At 57.7% G+C, this 18,458-nt stretch overlaps 2 protein-coding genes across 3 annotated transcripts in view; one reads left to right on the forward strand and one right to left on the reverse strand.

The window, feature by feature from the left end:
- The window catches only part of OXTR (oxytocin receptor), a 465,983-nt gene extending 453,389 nt beyond the window's left edge, over positions 1–12,594 (reverse strand). Inside the window, exons 1-2 of one of the 2 annotated variants that reach the window (XR_008205569.1) lie at positions 11,598–12,594; positions 9,257–9,875 (exon numbers count right to left, since the gene is read on the reverse strand). Coding sequence is in view for 1 of the 2 variants with exons in the window: in XM_052678349.1 (XP_052534309.1) it covers positions 9,628–9,875; positions 11,598–12,525 (1,176 nt within the window). In the remaining variant the exon portion in view is untranslated. Of the gene's footprint in view, positions 1–9,062; positions 9,876–11,597 lie in introns of those variants that run through there. The other variant, XM_052678349.1, reaches the window with a different exon arrangement.
- On the forward strand, positions 5,053–8,415 carry CAV3 (caveolin 3). The gene is made up of 2 exons (XM_052678351.1): positions 5,053–5,235; positions 7,579–8,415. Exons 1-2 carry the CDS (start codon positions 5,122–5,124, stop codon positions 7,918–7,920), a joined length of 456 nt encoding a protein of 151 aa, XP_052534311.1. The 5' UTR covers positions 5,053–5,121; the 3' UTR covers positions 7,921–8,415.
- Positions 12,595–18,458: the final 5,864 nt, after the last annotated feature.

Genomic DNA, 18,458 nt, shown 5'->3' on the forward strand with positions numbered 1-18,458 from the left:
AACTCCTTATCATGCCTAGTGTGAATAACAAAATGTCACAATATTTGCTCAAGGCACGTGGGGTTGTTTTCAGTTACTGAGGTTTAGCAGAAAAAATACAGAGGTAACGGTTCCTCTGGGGGTGATTTGGCACCTCCCAGGGGATCGGGGCCTTCACTGGTGCTGCTCCCTGCAAGGAGCAGCTGGAGCTCGGCAGACCTGGCTGCAGTGCAGGTCTCCATGTGCTGCAGTGATGTGAAAGTGAGGTGCAGGAGGGCAGCAGCATGCTGTCAGCACCAGGAAGCCCCGCTGTTCTGCAGCAGCCCCTGCCATGCCCCCAGCATTAACAGCAGCTGTGGGCACTGCAGAGCCTGAGGTGATGGGCTGGGGAGAAAGCACTCATGGTGCTGCCTGTTATCGAGGGCAGGAATTACAGCATAGCTGACACCAGGCTCTAGCAATAACCAAGTCTCATTGCTGCTCCAAAACCCATCTTCCCAGGCAATAAATCAGGCTGAAAACCATATATTGAAGCATTGAAAAAAGCACAGCTCTCAGCAGGGTGAAGCGTGCACCTGATCTGCCACAGCACCCAAACTCCACAGCACAGCACAAGGCGCTGAGCTTTAAATTCCAAGCAGCAACAGCACCTCCAGCTCGCTCAGGAACTGCCCCCAGCCCTCCATCCCCAGCTGGGTCCTCACAGGAGCTCCCACTGAGCGAGGTCTCTGCCACGTGTAGCAGATTTTAAGGCTGGGTGATCGCAGTGCTGCAAAGATCTGGGCACAGTTTGCACCTATGCTCAGTCTGGGCAGCGCCCTCTGAGCTGCTTGGGTGACGCTGTGCACAGAGCATCTCCTGAGGCAGTGGGCAGCACTTCCCATGGGCTGCAGCTGCCATGGCCTTCGCACTGCATTTGGCAGCACACTCAGTGGGGACACAGATCCTTCCAGGACTGACAGCATTCCTTCTAGCTTACAGCAGCCCCGCTCAGCGCAGCACCCACCCAGGTCCTGCTGGAGCCACAGGAGCCCCAAATAAAGCCTTGGCTTTAGCACTGCTATTTTGGGGGGAAGCAGCCAGCACCTGGATGGGCACCTGGGGCCATCACAATATTCAGCTTCTGGGCAACTGCTGTGGGGCAGAGCTACCATACGTCAGGAGCAGGAACAGAGGGAAGAGCAGCTGAAGCTTTTCACATGCAAAGCTCCTGGTGCTAGAAATAGGCCTCTATATTCTGCTCTGTTATTAAGGGCCTAACCTCCCTCCCAGGGCTGGAAAGGGCAATTTGATTTGTGTGCAGCAGGAGCCTTCTGGGCATGCCACAGTATTGATCAGCTCCGCGCAGTGCTCCGCACATCTCTGCAATGACATCAGCCAAAAAGCAGCATCTTCTCTCATTTATGAGGGGTAACGTGCCTTGCTTTTCAGGGTTGCATTTGATTTTTGGCTGCCTTGTACAAATACTTCACACAGTGTTTTACTCAAAGCTCAGATTACCCTGGCTGCCTTCAGAGAAGGGCTGGGCTTCTGGCTCAGTCCTTGGGCCACAAATCTCTGCACATAGCTCTACCAGCATATAGGCAAGAGAACCCCACACATCCTACTGGGCTGGAAGGGAATTGTCAGACACTCCTACAGGGGTAGCAAAGTGTTTCCCAGGTGCTAGGGGGGGATCATATGCTTGCCAGACAGCTTCAGCTGCCAGGTTTCTGGCTGCCTTCACCACAGTGTGATGCAAAACTCCCACCTGAGCAGTGACCACAACCATCCATGTGCTGGCACTGTCCCTCCTCACTACCTGAGCCCAGATTCACAGACTGCAGCAGTTCATCTCTGCTGAAAGGGAAAGCATTATTCTATGGCTGCATGGGTTTTGGTTAAAGGAAAAAAAACTAATCAAGCCTCATTCCCCAGAATAAATAGCCAGTGGTGAGATAGGACCCCAGTTCTCAGCAGCAGCGCACGAACTGGTTAAATCTGATTGCAGGAGCACCCAATTGGGTATGACAAGTGATAAATCAAGAGAAGGTCCCACTAGATAAGGCAAAGCCAAACAAGGCTATTTTAAAATGAAAATCCAGAAGAATTTGGAGTACTGGAGAGAGAGATAAGCGCTGCGACTGAGAGGAGCTGAGAACAGGCAGAGTAGGGCAGAGGCTGCTATATGGCAGCTCCCTGCGCCCGCAGCAAGCGAGGGCTGCCCTTGAGGCAGGCTCAGCACCACTCAGCAGTGCTGTGAGCAGCTCAGCCCGGGAGCCTCTGCTCTCCCTGCACAGCCCCCAGACCCTGAGGCTTCACCAACCCTGCAGCACCAGCCAGGACCCTACAGCTGAGGACACTGAAGGAGCAGCTGTGTTGCTCAGGCACCCTGACTGCTCCAGAACCTGATTCACTTCATTATTCCCTTCCAACTTGAAATAGGACATTTATTCAACATTTAAAACACAGCTTTGCCCACAGCCATAGGGTTGTGATTAGGAAGTAGGTAGTGCCTGCTGAGCTGCTATGGCACCACAAATACAGCTGCACGTTTCCTACGACGCCCATTGCACTGGGCTGATCAAACCCAGCACTACATGCAGTTCCTGAGTGCCCACTGCCAGCTGCCTGCCCTCGTCCCACATCCACGCGGTGCTCACAGACTGGGTGCACTGTCAAACCACCAGCACAGAGCTGCTCCAGCTGCAGCCCCATGAGAGCCAGGACATCGGCACCAAAGGAATCTTGTAACCTTTCAACCCAAGGAGAATTGCTGACTGCAGGCCATTTCCCTGCTCTGTGCTGAGGCTCCCACAGCTGTCCCTCTGCTCCTGGCACCTGTGGCACACAGCACCCACTGCCCTGTGAGAAGTTTGAGCTCCCACCTGAGCACCTGTAACACAGGCAGGAATGGAGAATGACTTGGATATTGAATCCATGCTCTCACGGGTGTACAAACACCACAGGTTTTGCTCTCCTTTAAAGGGCAATCTGCTTTGGTTTGAAACTAACTAAGGAGACTCAAATGATAAATGAATGCTTTTCTCTACTTCCACCTCAAAATTTAATTTTAATTGACATTGCACACGACAGAGCTACTACTCAAACTTTTGTTCAGGAGCCACTTATTTTGGCCATGCCATTAAGGCTCCAGTGCAGCCCCAATGCTCCTGGCACCCAGTCTGAGCAGCAAGATCCAACCCAGCCCCACCAGACCCCACACGCTGACAGAGGGAGGGCCCAAAGGAGCTCACAGGAAGGAGACTTGAAAAGGAGCCTCTGTTTTGCTTTTTTTAGAAAAGATGCAAGGAGAGCTCTGCTCCAGGCACTGCAAGCACCAGGCCCTTATGCTCCATCCCACCTGGTGACAGCTTCCCTTCATTTGCAACAGCTCTGTTCATTTGTCCCCTGACACAGAAAAAGCTGGGCATCAGTCCTTCCCCCACTCTGCCCCAACCCAGATTTCCAGCACTGCTGTCCCTCCACCCCCATGCCGTGTGCTCTCAGGGCACAGCACAGACTCCCTGTTTTGCCATGCTGCTCCCCAACATTGTCATCTATTTCTTTCCATAAAACTTTGATTTCTCTGGACTTTATTTTTTTTTGTATTTATTCCTCTCTGCTCTAGAGGAATCTACTTCACTGGCTGGGCCTAAGCAGCAGGTTATTTTGCTGACCTCTAAGAAGACTTCTGAATTCACAGCACGGTCCCTGCAGCCCACAGGCCAGCTCGGATCTTGATAATCATTTTAGGAAAAGAAACTCCCTCTTTGAGACCACGTATGGCCAATCCTGGGGGGGGCAACGGGAGCTTGGTTTCTGCAGAGAGAAGCCTGTCGGATTTCTAGCAAATATCCCAAAAGGAAAAGTCGGAACTTTGGTGTGACCTGGATGCAGCACAGCAGCATTCTGCATCAGCCCCCTTCCTCCAGCAAGGCAGACATGCAACAAATGCATTATTGCCTACAGATGGCACTTGAGCTCCTGGTTGCCACTAATTGCTAACAAACCAGCACTATTTTTCACCCCTTGCCAGCTGTGCATCACGATTTGTGTGATGTCCCACTTGCACTCCGACAGCACCCCAACCTATTTATATCCCCACAAGCAGCTCCCAGCACTACCTCAGGCGGCTGCTGGCTGCACACTGACAGCCCAGCTCTCATGTTCCTCCTCCCACACACTGGACACCGGATCCGCATGCCTGCAGCACCCAGCTGCAGCCCAAAGGCAGAGTATGACGCACACTGCAGGGCATGGGGCTGCACCCAGCTCTGCAGGCCCCACACAACCCCGCTGCAGCAGCCCTGCACTGGCAGGCAGGCAATAGCATGGGGCAGAGCAGAGCAGAACCAGCTCCCCACCACACAGCAGCTGCACTCCTAAACCCAGTGCTGGGCCCCAGCCAAGCAGCACTGTTTCTCCATGAGATGGCTGTCACACTCCTTGCGCCCAGAGCCCCAAACACACCAGCACTGTGTGCTTTGCTTGTCTCCCAGCAGCACCCATCACTGTCCATATCTCCATGTTTGGCTTTGGTGAAAGCTCAGCTAGAACGCCCATGACCAGGACATGGCTATTGAAACCTGCCCCAGTGCAGCAGCCAGGGCTGCCATCTGCCCAACACCCCGCACTCATTCACCTCACAGCATTCTCCCGTCCCTACCAGTGCCATTTACCCTCACACAGACTCACAGGTTTTGCATGGTTATCTCCCGCTCATTTTGCTCCTGTCTCTTAGAATGCTTTGTGTTGGAAGGGACCTTTAAGATCACCTCATTCCAACCCCCTGCTATAGGCAGGGATACCTCCCTCCCTCTAGACCAGGTTGCTCACAGTCTCATCCAGCCTGGCCTCGAGTGCTGCCATGGAGGGGGCATCCGCAGCCTCTCCATGCAACCTGCTCCAGTGACTCACCCACACAATGTGTGCTGAGGACATCTGCTACAAACTACACCCCAGCAGCTTTAGCCAAGGATGTGTCAGCCCCCAGAGCCCCCCCAGGCCACAGGGTCCCTCCAGCACAGCCCCTTTAAGGGCACCGATGCGGCACGACATTAATTTTAGCCTGGAGCACAGCCAGGGCGTGGGGCAGCTGCTCAGCTCTCACAGCCTGCCCTCTGCACTGCCCCAGCACTGCAGCCCAGCAGCGCCAGAGCCATGGCTGAGGAACAGAGAGAGCTGGAGGAGAGGATCATCATCAAGGACCAGCACACCAAGGAGATCGACCTGGTGAACAGAGATCCAAAGCGGATCAACGAAGACGTTGTAAAGGTAAGGACTTCCTGAGCACTGCTTTTAGGAGACTAGTTCCCTTCCCATTGCACAGAGTGTAAGCAGCCAGGTCTTCATCACTGCCATGAGGGCCAGGGGCTGCACTGCAGGTGGCAGGGGGAGGAGAACAGCCTCTGGCCCCACGGTGCACGTGGCCCCATTGATGCTGTATTCTATTCCTTGAACACACTGCCCGTCTCCACTGGCCTGAAAACATATGGGGCTGCCCTCACTGGTCACAGCAGTGGGAAGCCAAAAATAAAATGGGGTCAGCCCATATCACTGCTTGAAAGGGAACCTTTGAAAAAAGCTGAGAAGAACTTGCTAATGTTCAAGGCTCAGCAGTTTGAGCAGCAGAGCACTGAGATAAGCACTGTCCTGTTTGCAAGAAGACCGTTTCCCCTGCATGCCAGCATGGGGTGCAGCAACCCACTTCTATTTTTGATCAAAAGGAGCACACGCCTCTGAAAAGGGGAGAGGAGAGAGAAAAGGGAAGTGGAACGCCTCCTCCTAAGCAGTGACCATCGAAACTTGTCCGCTCTGTCAGCCGTGTAATGGGATTTGTTAGAATAATACTGGGGTAAGGTTGGCCCAAAGTGGGGCAAGGAGGAGAGGGATGAGTTTTATTAAAACTGCTTTGAGATCAAAGCAAACGGCACACCAGGAGGGATGGCACAGCCCAAGCTGCTCACAAAACTTCTGAGCAAGCTGTGACCTTGATGGCACCAGTGAAAAGCATTTGTGTGCTGAAATGCTTTGTATTCCAGTGGAGCCCCAGCAGTGCCCTGAGGGGCTGCGCAGTGACAGCCATAGGAGGGCACCTGCAGGGGTGAGGGGTGCCTGCAGGCCTCTGTGCAGCAGAGCTGCTGGGGATAAGGGCCAGCCGTGGGAAGGGGATGCAGTGCAGGAGCAGCACCCAGTGCCTGCAACAAGGCCTCCCCCCGACCAGGGGCCATTCCTATCCCCTTTTTCCACTCAAGCTCCAAAAACCCTGCAGAGGATTTTCCAGCCCATCAACTCATGTAATTACACTACTTCCTCTGCTTTCAAAGCATTTGATGAAGCCACCTCGCATTCTTCCAGACCCAAAAATAGACCAGATGATAAGCTGGGCAGGGAAAGGCACAGCCACAGCCCCAGCACTGTGGAATAACATGGGCAGCCGAAGCCTCTCCGCAGTGGGCAGCAGCACACCAGGAAACACCCTGGGCATACATCAGAGCCGTGCAGGGAGAGGCAGCAGCCACACAGGCAGAAGGGCACCCACCTGCAGGCAGCAGAGTCCTGGCACACACATGGCAGCAGCGCGTGGCAAAGCCCTGGAGCCTCCAGCCTCCTCCCAGCAGTGGCACAGGATGTGCAGGTGGTGCCTGGGGGCACTCGCTGAAGGCTGTGGGGCAGAGCCCAGCTCGGCATTCAGCCTGTGTCCTATCTCTCCTCAATGGCCCCTCCTGATACACAGGGAGCAAAAGGAAGAGAAAAGGGCAGACTCCTTCTTATAGCCTGCTGCTGCCCTCACTAATCATCCCAATTAGCTGGCCAGGCAGCTGGAACCTGTTTGGATCTCAGCTGGGCAGGGTCTGGAGGGGATTGGAGCTGCTCCCCTGTGCCCACCCGCACCCACACACAGGGCTGTTCTTTCCCAGCTCATGTCTGTGTCTGTCCTGGTGCCTGCTGCCAGCCCCAGGAAATTAAAGGTGATGCGGAATGACCTTATGATCAAAGAGCTTTCAAAAACAGAAGAGATGCTGCAGTTGGACATAAATGCATAAGCAGACAGGTCAGCCTAACCAAGGAAAGGTGCTTCTTCTGAAGAAAATTGACCTGGTTCATACATTCCCTAAAAATGGCTTCCAACGCAGCAAGGTCTGCGCATGATTTGGAGGCTCTTAGGAATATTTGCAATGCTCCCAATGGCTGCGTATAGCAATGATATTCCTGCAAGGACATGGCCAGGCTGATCCCTCCCCCTTCAGCAGAACGCAAACAGGCAGAACCAGGTATCTCACCTCCAGATGTATAATAAGAAAATCATAGATCAGGAGCACCGTGGGGTTTTACTAGCACCAACACCTCCTGCGTGTGGGCAGCCCGTGTCCTTGAATGCTAAAAAAGCATAGGAATGGGCTCTGTCTTCCTCAAGTATGGCTGTGCCCATCCCTGCCTGTGGCCATGTCCTGCCCTGTGGGCACAGTGCACTGCTGGCACGAGGCCCCTCCAACCTGGGCCCGGTGTCTGTGCCCACCCTGTGACGGAACCAATCCCTCCCCCTGAGCTTCCCCGCACACAGCAGCTCCTGCACCTCGCCTCGTGCCAACGCTCCCTCCCTCCATCCCGTGCCAGGTGGATTTCGAGGATGTGATAGCGGAGCCCGTGGGGACGTACAGCTTTGACGGTGTCTGGAAAAGCAGCTACACCACCTTCACCGTCAGCAAGTATTGGTGCTACCGGCTGCTCTCGGCCGTGCTGGGCATCCCCCTGGCCGTGGTCTGGGGCTTCCTCTTCGCCCTCATCTCCTTCTGCCACATCTGGGCGGTGGTGCCCTGCATCAAGAGCTACCTGATCGAGATCCAGTGCGTCAGCCGCATCTACTCCCTCTGCATCCACACCTTCTGCGATCCGCTCTTCGAGGCGCTCTCCAAGATCTGCAGTAACGTCAGGGTCGTGCTGCGGAAGGAAACCTAAATCCCAGCAGCACCACAACCGCCGCGCTGTGCCGGTCCCCGAGCAGCCACAGTGCCCGCTGGGTCTCTGCTGCCGTGCCGGGGCTCTGGGCACAGCTGTCCTTGGGATGTCAAGGACACAGAGGCACCTGTGTGCTCTGCTGGTGCTGCCCCGAGCGCTGTGCTGCCCCGGGGCCCGGGAGGTCTCTTTGTTCAGATATTATTCTCAGTTTATTCTTCCCTCGGCTCCCAACAAGTATTTGAGGCCAAAGTCCCTCCCAACGCGATGCCACAGAGAGAGGCACAGTTTGCATGGTGCTCCTCTGCTGCGGGGTCGTGGAGCTCTGCTGCCCTCAGCAACGTTGCACTGATGCTGCACAGCACTGCGCCTCGGGGTGGCTGCAGTTACATGTAGTGAAGGATATTTGAATGTTTGTAGGAAAAAAATGTTTCTGAAAACACTTCATCACAGGTATTTTTTTAAAGGCTTTTGTTGAAATAAAAAGAATTTAAAACCGCATTGGAATTATGTTCTTTTTAGTGTTGCCGTTGTTCTGCTTATTCCCATCCCGAGCCAAATCCCAGCCCAGCTCCCACCACCTCCCACCCCCACGGCCCCACAAGCAGCCCTGTCTCAGTGCCTCTGATTCCCTTTGGCCCTTTGAGGCCATGCTTGGTGTCCTCCTGTGGCCACAAATCCCCACCATGCCCCACTGCCAGGAGAAAGAAGATGGACATAGGAGGAAAAACGGTGTGCTTTGGGAACGCCTTAAACCAGTCTGGTGGAAGGTGCTGAGATGGGCTGTGCATGCTAACAGCTCACTGAAGCTCCTGGAAAAACATGGAAAGGAAAGCCACAGCATGGCAGGTAACAATGTATGTGTTGGTGATGGTGAAAAAAGAAACTGGTACAGATTTCAGTGCGCTTTTTGTACCCACTCCCAGTGCTAAGGCTGAGCCTTGCTGCACTCACGGGGTTGCAGGCAGTGAGGGGAGCAGCACCAGGCCCCCCTCAGCGCTGCCTCATGCAGCACATGGAACACTGCACACAGCACTCAGCGCACTGCCCTGTGCTCAACAGCACCCTCACGCCATGTCAAATGCATCACAGCCATCCATGGCCTTTGCCCTTAGGCACAGTGCTCCTCCTGCACCTCCCCTCCATCAAGACACAGCCAGAAAGTTTTATTTACAGGTATTCCTTAACAATTAAAAAACCCACGCTGTGAGCATGACTTTGTGCGTTACAAAGCAAGAAGGTTGCATTGGTGGAAAAGATCAAATGCTATCAGCTGCAGACCCAGAACAAGTGCTTGGCCTCGGAGGACCAGACGGCAGCTCCTCAACCCCACGGAGACCCAGTGTAACCCAGATGCCTTAGGAGAAGCCTGGAGCACGCTCAGCAGATGCATTATTGCACAGATCCCCAGTCCCACGCTGGCGTTACTCCCGCCAGCCCGTGGTGCCCACCCTCAGCCCCGTCCCAGATGAGCTCCATGCAGGAGGCAGGAGGGGCTCCGACGACGACCCGTGCATTAAAGCCGCAGGTGGGAACGGGCCAGGCGCTGCTCAGCCCCGCACAGCCCTGAGCACGGAGTTCTCCTCGCCGCTGCCCGGCCCGAAGCGGCGCGCTGCCCGCGCTCTCCCGCACACACGCCTGTACCCCTATTTATTTACACCGCACTCCCCACAGCAGTCCCAGCGCTTCCCAGCACTCGGCCCGGTGCCCTCACGTGGAGGGCGGCTGCGCCAGGCTGCGCTGGCTGCTGCTGCGGCAGCTGAGCACGAAGGAGGACGAATGGCTCTTCCTGCCCACGCTCAGCTCGCAGGCCGGCCGAGCCTTCAGGTACCGCGCGGAGCAGCAGAGGAAGCGCCGCATCAGGTCGTGGAACAGGTGCCCCGTGTACAGCATGTAGATCCAGGGGTTGCAGCAGCTGTTGAGGCTGGCCAGCAGCATGGCGATGATGAAGGGGGAGGCTGCAAGGAGAGAGCGCGTCAGGGTGCGGGGCGCGAGGATTTCGCTGCCGCTGCGAACACAAACAGCGGGCGGAGGGAGGAGCCGCTGGCTCGGTGCGAAGCGCTTTCCCTCCCCACGGCCCGGAGCTCAGATCGGTTCCGTCCCATCAGAACAGGGTTGCGGACCCACAGTCGCGCCAACCCCCAGCCCTGTGCCTCCGCCCTGCTCTCCCTGTGCCCTGCTGGGAAGCACCGGGTCTGGCTGTGCCTGTTCCCTCTGCGCCTCAGCCAAAACGCGCTCACACCTCTGAAACCAGAAGAAAAGCACAAACTGTGGCTCTGGTTTCCAAATTCCCCTTTAACCCGCTCAACCCACAATTCCTGCTCTAGTGACAACTGCTCCAGCTGCTCCTAATAAAAGGAAACTGCTGAAAGTCTGTGGTGAGAGAACTGAGGCACATCACAGCATTACAGACTACTTTAGAAAAAAAGATATACATCCATCTTTCGCTGACTCAGCTCTTCTGCCTCTGGTGCTGATAAATTGCACTTCATGGTGCATGGCTGCACCATTAGGCCCCCAAGAGCACCCCAGGAGCACCCCGAGAGCCAGATCGGCCTGCCAGGGCAAGGGCTGGGGACATTACATGGCGGAGATGGGGACTCCCTGCGCTGTTCAGGGGCCAGCAGAGGCAGACACTGCCGCGGTCTGTGGGCAGCTGCAGCTGAGAGCCCGGTGCTCCGTGCAGCCTTGCGGACAAAGCACCAGCGTTTGCTCGCTGATGGGTCAGGAGAAGCCCTCGGGGCTGCGGGTTGGACAGACAGTGAAAGACACGGCATCGTCAGCGTCTGAAAATCGGACATTCGGACTAGACCGAATTCGGAAAACCAAGAGAGGGCTGTCTGGAGCATCCGGGACGGCTTAAAAAGCTGTGCTGAACTTCCACACCTGCAATAAGTGAGCAGAGAGAAGCAAAAAAGGCACAGCGAGGGCGGGTGGAGCCGGGCAGGAGAGCTGCTCCGGCGGCAGGGCTGCGGGGACATTGCGGTGCCACCAACAGCCCGGTACTGGCGGACCGGACTCAGCCGCAGAGCACAGAGCCGCAGCCCGGTGTTGGCCTCCGGCAGCCCCACACTGCGCACTGCCGCTGGTGCCCAAAGCGCTGCCCCTGAGCGCACTTTGCTGTCCTTTCAGCTCACAAAGTTGAGCTTTTCCCAGGTGCGGGGACGCTCCCGTGCAGGGGCAGCAGCGGCTCGCACAGCACGCGGATCTGAGCCGGGCGGTGAGTCTCACTGCTTGCAGCCCCGGGGATGGCAGCAGCAGCCAGCACCGAGCGTAAAACATAGCAAAGCAGTGACACCGCACCCAGGAGGCAAAACTCTTCAATCAGAGGGCTTTTGGAAGACCTGTGCTTCATCCAGAGCCATACAGAAGCAGCACAGTGCCCGGGCGGGTGAGAACAGAGGGGAGGGACGGGAGGGCAGAAGAGTTGCAAGCAGAGAAGTCAGCGGCGACAGAGCGGTACCGCAGGAAAAAAAAAAAGGATTGGGCACGGGAGACGCGCGGCTCCAGTGAGGGGAGCTCAGGGGCAGCCGCCGCCGCCTCTCCCGGTGCTGCTCCACGCTCAGAACCTCTCCTCGCCCCTCCAGACTCCCGAGCCCCCAGACGTTGCTGTCTCTCCCAGCCCCCGGCCCGGAGCGCCGCAGTCCCTGCACGCACACAGCCGCGGGGGGAGGACGTACCTTCCTGCGGAGCGTTGGTGTCCCACACCGACCACATCTGCACGAAGAAGAAGGGCGTCCAGCACACGATGAACGCCAGCACGATGATGAAGGTCATTTTGACTGTCCGGATCTTGGCTTTGGAGATGAGCCGCGTGCTGCTGACCCTGGCAAACGCCGCTCCGCCGCGGGCGGTGGAGCTCAGCCCCCCGGGGGGCCCGTGGGCCGTCTTCAGCTTCACGTTCTGCCAGATTTTGAAGCTGATTAAGCCGTAGCAGACGCTCAGCATCAACACTGGGATGATGTAGACCATGAGGGTTATCCAGGTGACATAAGCTTTGGGTCCCCAGGGCTGGATGAAGTCCGCCCAGCAGTCGTAGACTCCGTTCCCCACATCCCGCAGGGAAAAGATGTGGATCTGGGGGATGCTGACCAGCAGGCACAGCAGCCAGGTGAGCAGCACGGAGACCCGGTCCGCCCGCCTATGCAGGGACCGCAGCGGCTGACAGATGGCCAAGCAGCGGTCCAGGGACATCAGCAGGAGCATGTAGGTGGAGGCAAACATCCCCACTACCTGCAAGTACTTGATCAGCCGGCAAAGGAAGTCGGGGCCGTAGAACCTGAAGGTGATGTCCCATATGAGCTGGGGCAGGACCTGGAAGACGGCCACCACCAGGTCAGCGATGCTCAGGTGCTTCATGAAGAAGTACATGCGGGAGTGCTTCTGCCGGGTGGTGTGGATGGCCAGCAGCACGCACAGGTTGCCGCTCAGGGCGAGGAAGAGGATGAGGCAGAGCACGGTCACCTCCACCTTGGCCATGTCCTCGTTCCGCTTCAGGGGGTCCGCGGTGCCGTTCCTGACGGTCGCTCTGTCCTCGGGCTGCAGGCTGCCGTTCCCCAGAGTGCCGTTGGCCCACAGGCCGCTCCCCGCCAGGTACAACTTCTCCATGGCCGCCCCGCATAGAGACGAGCACCTCCCGGCCCCTCACGACCCCGCTCCCCGCGGCGCCGCGTCCTCCCCGGGCGGCTGTGCCCGAAGAGCCCCCCGGCAGCCTCCCCCCCCTGGCCGCACCCCGGGCTCCCGCCGCATCCGCAGCCCGCGGTCCCGACGAGACAGCAACGCGAGGAGCGGCACGCGGGGGAGCCGGCAGAGGAGCGCCGTCCGGCCGGCAATCCGCGGCCCCGCCGCTGCCGCACGCGGCTCCAGCACGGGGAGCGCGGAGAGGACCCCCAGCCCCGGGCGGGGCGGGGATAGGGATGGGGAGGGGGCCGGCTCCGTCCCGCCCCGCCCGCGGGCACGGATGGGACCGGGGTAGGTCCCGCCCGCTCGGAGCGGCCGCGAGAGGGAGCGGCAGCGCCGCGCCGTGCGGCCCCCGACCCCGATCCACGCTCGGGGAGCTCCGACCAGAGGAGGATCCCCTCTGTGCGGCGGCCGGCAGCGGCGGCTTTGGGCTCTGACGCTGGGAAAGAGCGGCGCGTCGCTGAGCGATGCCGGGTTCGGGGCTCTCGGCCGGGGCTGTCCCCGTGCCTCGGCGGGAGCGGATGGCAGCCGCGCGCCGCTGCTCGCGCTGTGCTGCCTGGCAGCGGGAGCGGCGGCGACCCCCGAGGAGTTTTTCTTTCGGGATTTTCTGCGAGTCCTGCTACACCACCGCTAGAAAGGAAATCATACGCGGCTACGTTCGATACCGTTCGCCGTCAGTGCCGACCTCGGCCCTCGCACGGTGGGGCAGAGCAGTGTTTCCTCAGCGCTCGCTGCCCCGGCGGCCCAGCACCTCTGCTCACGGAGCGGAGGAGCACCGCGCACCTCCGCCCGCCTTTCCCCGCAGCAGCGGCCACGCGGGGCCCCCCGGCGCTTTTTCAGCGCGCAGCCCCGAGCGCCGTCCCACCGCGCTGCTCCCCGCCGCTCCCACCCTTCGGCCCCGAACAAACATCCCCGCGGTTATTTTTAAAGATTTTTGGGAACCTTTTGCTCTGTGCGAGATGTAAAAATGTTAAACGCTTTGGCGAGTTCTTCCTTCCAGGGTTCACGCTCTTCTCCCTCCGGGCAATAAAACGCTGTGGGAATCGCTGAGGATAGCAGCTCACCATGGGCAATGCTTTCTTTTTTTTCTTTTTCCCTCGTTCTACTCTTTTCAGGAGAGTTCTGTAGGAGGAAGGGACCTCGCTGAGATCCTGGCTGTGGTGGAGTCAGGGAGAGCTCTGAGCTGCCTTCGGGTTCGCTTCGGCGCTGCTCCTTCGGCGTCCCGCTCCAGCTGCAGGCTGTGCCTGGGGCGGGTTGGGGCGGCCGCGCTGCTGCCACACACCTGAGGTGTGGACCCTGGGATGGGGCAGCGCTGCCCCCTCCGTGCTGTCAGAAGGTCGTCAGCCCCAGCTGCAAGGAGCCCTTCGTGGGATAGGATGGAGCCCGTGGATGCAGACCACAGCCTGCACTGCTTCTGGTGCCCGGGAGTGCTGTGCTGTGCACGGGGAGCTCGCCGGGGCTCGTCCTGTTTGTCTCCCTGCCAGTGCCAAACCTGATGCTCTGTCCGTTCTGACCTAGAGGTGCAGAAGGGTCCTGCTGAGCTGCTGAGGGGAAGGGCTGCACTCCTTGTGTCCAAACACGGGGTTTAAGGTGTGGAAGGTTTCCATCAGCCACACTTGGAACGTGCTGGCTCTGGGTGAGGCTTCGTGCTGACATCTGCACAGAGCACAGGGTGGGCTGCAAAGCCAGGCCAAGCGCTGGATGTTCTGCAACCAAACCCTGGCAGAGCAGCAGCAGGGAGCGCCTGTGGCCTCTGACAGAGGGCTGCGATTTACTCCTCCCCACCACAGAGGGGGATCAAACCAGGAGAGCAGCGCCGCAAGCCACATGCTACACGTGCACCCTGAAGGGAAGCCTGCAGCCCCTCACTGCCGCTGGGGTACCACAGCACAGTGTGCCTGCAGCTTTCCTCTCCCATCTCCTGCGCACCCCCAGCTCCCAGCACATCCCTCAGCTTTGGGGCTGGACAGCCTCACTCAGAGCTCTGCCTTCATGAGGCCTGCCTGCAGCGAGCAGCGAGCAGCACCGACAGCATCTCCATCCATACGAGTTTCTCCTCTCCCGGGTGGCTCAGAGACACACATCACTCGCTAGGTTTTGGCACCTGCCCCACCTATTATACAATATCTGATTCTCCCACACATTTTCTCTTCTATTACCCCGAGTTTTGGCTGTCACCATTTGGCAGCTGACATGTCGTTTTACCAAGCCACAAAGATTCACCCAAAGGCAAAGTGCTTCAGCAGAGAACGAGTTGCTGCAGGGTCCCAGGGTGCTTCCCAAGCAGTGGGACCTGCAGTGCTGCACGAGGACAGGAGGTCACCTCCACCACATGCAGCTCTTCTCCTGGCTGTGGGCTGAGACTGAGCCCAGCGCTCACTGGTGGGGGCCATGCTGTCCTATCCCTGCCCCATCCCTGTGCCACCCTTCCCAGCCCAGCCGGGCAGCTCTCCCCACCTCCAGGGCTGAGCAGTGCTGGAGCCCTTGTCCCTGCAGCAGCAGCACTTTGGTGTGCAGAGCAGGAGGTGCAGCGGGCAGAAGTCACAGGACTTGTTCTTTTGAACATTCCTCTCCTTATCAACTTTGTTCAGTTCCCATTAAAGGGAAACCCCCCGACCCATCCTCAGAACGACTAATTCCAGTCAAAACAAACTCCCTCTGTAGTTGCCAGCTGCCATAATGAATTATTTCACGGTGCCCATAAATGCTGCTTTGAGCAGCCGAGGCTGTCAGCGTCAGATGTGAACCAGCTCCTACAGGTAGCTCCCCGGCAGGGCCCGGCCGGCACGGCACGGAGCAGCGCCTGCAGGCACGGCGGATGAGCAGCTCCCACCCGACAGCAGCAGCGCAGTCGCCGAGCAATCAGAACCCGCTGCTGTCAGCCGCACGTGGCCGCTGCCGCTGCTGTGCGTGCCGCAGGAGCCCTTCTAACCGCGCAGCTCCAAACCGAGTTACTGACCGGCAGCGCTGCTTATGCTTACCCCCTTCTAAAGGGGAACAGCAGGAGATGCGTGAGAGCCCGGTGCAGTGCCATCACGCTACCTGCACGTCAACTTTCTGGCACCAATTAGTGAGGGCGCGGTGCCAGGCTGGGCGGCCCGATGCCGTGAGAGGGTCCGGCCGTGGGGCTGCAGCTGCAGCCGGCGATGTCTGCGTGGGAAGGGGACCGCAGGAGCGGGACGTGGCGCTCCGCGGCGCCGGGAGCACCGAGCGCTGGCAGCCCGGCGCGGGGACGGGGCGCGGACACCCCGCAGCTCCATCTGCAGGCAGAGCTCCCGGCAATGAGAAAACAAACAGCGCTGAGGCAAAGAGGCCTGAGAGAATCACCGGGTTTTCTGAGTCACCCCCCCGCTCCTTCCAGCTTTAATACATCTACAATGCCGCCGAGCTGGGAAGATATTTGTTTTAAAAATACATGCGTTGGAATAATCAAAAGCGCCAAGGCTAAATTTAATTTCGATTTACTGCTGCATCCGAAATAGCAGTTTTTCCTACAGCTCTCTGGAATCCCAACTTTACAGCCCCCATGGCACACGGGCCTGGCAATGCTTCAGGTCCCAGCCGCGGCCGCTCAGACGGAGCTCTCACCAACAGCTGCAGGCGTTGCAGGCGCTGTGCAGTGGGATGGGAGGCTCACCTGCTGCTCCTGCCCGCTCCCTCCTGCCCACCCCGTGTGCCCAGCACTCAGCCCGCAGGAGGCCCGGATTTGGTGACTGCCTACAAACACTGAGATGTTTGTTCCTGCGCACACACCGCCCGCAAAAGGCAGAACTCTGCTTTGGTAACAAAACTGCAGAATGTTGCCGTGTTTAGGTGAGGGCGGGGAATGAGGATAGAGAAAAGAATGGTTCTGCTGTTCTTCACAGGAGGGCACAGGAATAACGTGGCAGCCGTGACTGAAATCCCTATGGATCAATCCATCGGTGCTCTGATCCCCCAGCAATACAAAACACAGCATCATTGGGTCCAGAATGCCCACTGAAAGTCCATTATGTCAGTGAGCTCTGTGATGTGGGATAACATTACCCAGAGGTAGGGTCATGATGAGGGACAGCATTGCACGCCTGGAGGTGCAGGGAAGGTTGGCCCGGGACACGCTGTGTCTCAGTGCATGTGATCCCATCCGACCTCCCAGGCACAGCCCAGGGCACAGCACAGTGAACCAAGGAGAAACGCTCCGTCCCACACTGGTGGCAGCAAACAAACCCAAGGAAGAACACAGCAGAACCGCCGTCATTCCAGCATTCCTGCTCCACACCGCACGCAGCTGCAGCTCTGCACAGCGGCCGCGCCAGGAGCAGATCTGCCCTTGGAACCTGCAGCATCAAAGCATTACTTAGGGGGAAAAAGCTGCAGGGACCGACTGCCCACAGACAGGTGCTGCAGTCCTGGGGCTTCTCAACAGAAGAGAACTTTCACGAGTTCCTGCGGTGCATCAGGACCATTTCTTCCCCCCTCCCTTCATTTATCTGGGAACACTGAGTCCCAACCGCCAGCACAGAGTGCTCTGCACTGAGATCCCTTTCCATCGTGTCACTGTGAGGTTCACGGGAGTCAAACCATTTCCTCCAGAGGAATCCCCTCCTCCTCCTGCTGCCGCGGTCTGAACACCGCTGGCATTGAGCCAGCGCCGTCACCAATTACCTCGGTAATCATCGCCATTAAGAAGGCAGTGCTGCACGCAGGACCTCCTGCCGCAGCCCCTGAAGGTGCATCGCTCGTGTGTGCGCCTCTGTGCCAAATGAAACTGCAATCCCAACTCACTGCTAAAAAAGGAAATCTGAAAACGCGGCCCAAAATTCAGAACCCATCTGGAGCAGAGGAAAGGGACGAAGGGTGTTGGGTGCTTATGAAGCGGGGCAACAGCAAATCTCGTGGGACCTGCAAAACCAGGGCATAAAGCAACATATTCCTGCGCCTCATGCTGGTACTATGGGCCGTCCCCACACACGCAGATGGGACTGCTCACACCACTCACACCCTGCCTGCAGATCGGGCACGTGGCAGCTCCAGAACGCCCTGCGGTGTCAGAATGAGGCACACCAGTGTGAGCATTGCATCTTCTCGTGTTCTGAGAAAGCCAGAGGAACCAGAACAAAAACTAAGCATATGTGCATACTGATTTTAATACAGATTCACATGTGAATTGCATGATTAATATGCACGCACACCCGTATGAAGGAAACAGAATCGAGTTTACTGCTTATCACTGCCTCAGCAACATCAGTGCTGCCTGACATGAGGGACGCAGCCCTCAGCACAGCTCAGCTGGGAGCGCAGAGTGGGGCAGCTGATGGCCCACAGCAGGGCTTCATCTGAAAGCAAGGCCCAGCTCCATTTATTCCAGCTTTTTTGTGTCACCAATTATCTCCCATTTGCAGTTATGCATTCACCTCCTCCCGGCTGCAGCCCTGCTCTGTGCATGCAGCCAGCTGCTGCACTCAGCACAGACTGCACTGCACTCTGCTCACCCAGCCCCATATCAACCAAGGCACCAGTCACGCTGGGCCCTATAGTCACCATTTTCTCATTCTCTTTTACATGCTGGGCTTTTTTTCTGCAGTAATCCCTCAGATTTGGTTTTCTCAGTACGATCATTACTTTAAAAGCCAACACAATGGAGTACAAGACAGCAGTTTTCTGAAGGCCCTCAGCACAGGTCCTTTTGCAGCAATATTCAGTTATGCAAACTAAGACAAAAGGAAACCAAGCCCTGCTGTGTGCTGGTTTTCCTTCCTTCAGACACAGTCAGCCCCCTCACCCCCATCTCAGCAGAGCAGCAGTGGGGCTGTCCTCAGCTGGCTTCTAAAAGGAACTAGCACTCAAAGGGCTCTGATGGGCACAAATGAAAGCTAACCCAA

Source organism: Tympanuchus pallidicinctus, unplaced genomic scaffold, assembly GCF_026119805.1.
Source record: "Tympanuchus pallidicinctus isolate F22 unplaced genomic scaffold, pur_lepc_1.0 scaffold17, whole genome shotgun sequence".
Lineage (NCBI taxonomy): Eukaryota > Metazoa > Chordata > Aves > Galliformes > Phasianidae > Tympanuchus > Tympanuchus pallidicinctus.

Bases quoted from the DNA above. Each gene is read 5' to 3' on its own strand.
- CAV3 (XM_052678351.1), top strand. From the start codon at position 5,122: ATGGCTGAGGAACAGAGAGAGCTGGAGGAGAGGATCATCATCAAGGAC. The intron at 5,236-7,578 runs GTAAGGACTTCC...ATCCCGTGCCAG, and splicing joins TCAACGAAGACGTTGTAAAG to GTGGATTTCGAGGATGTGAT.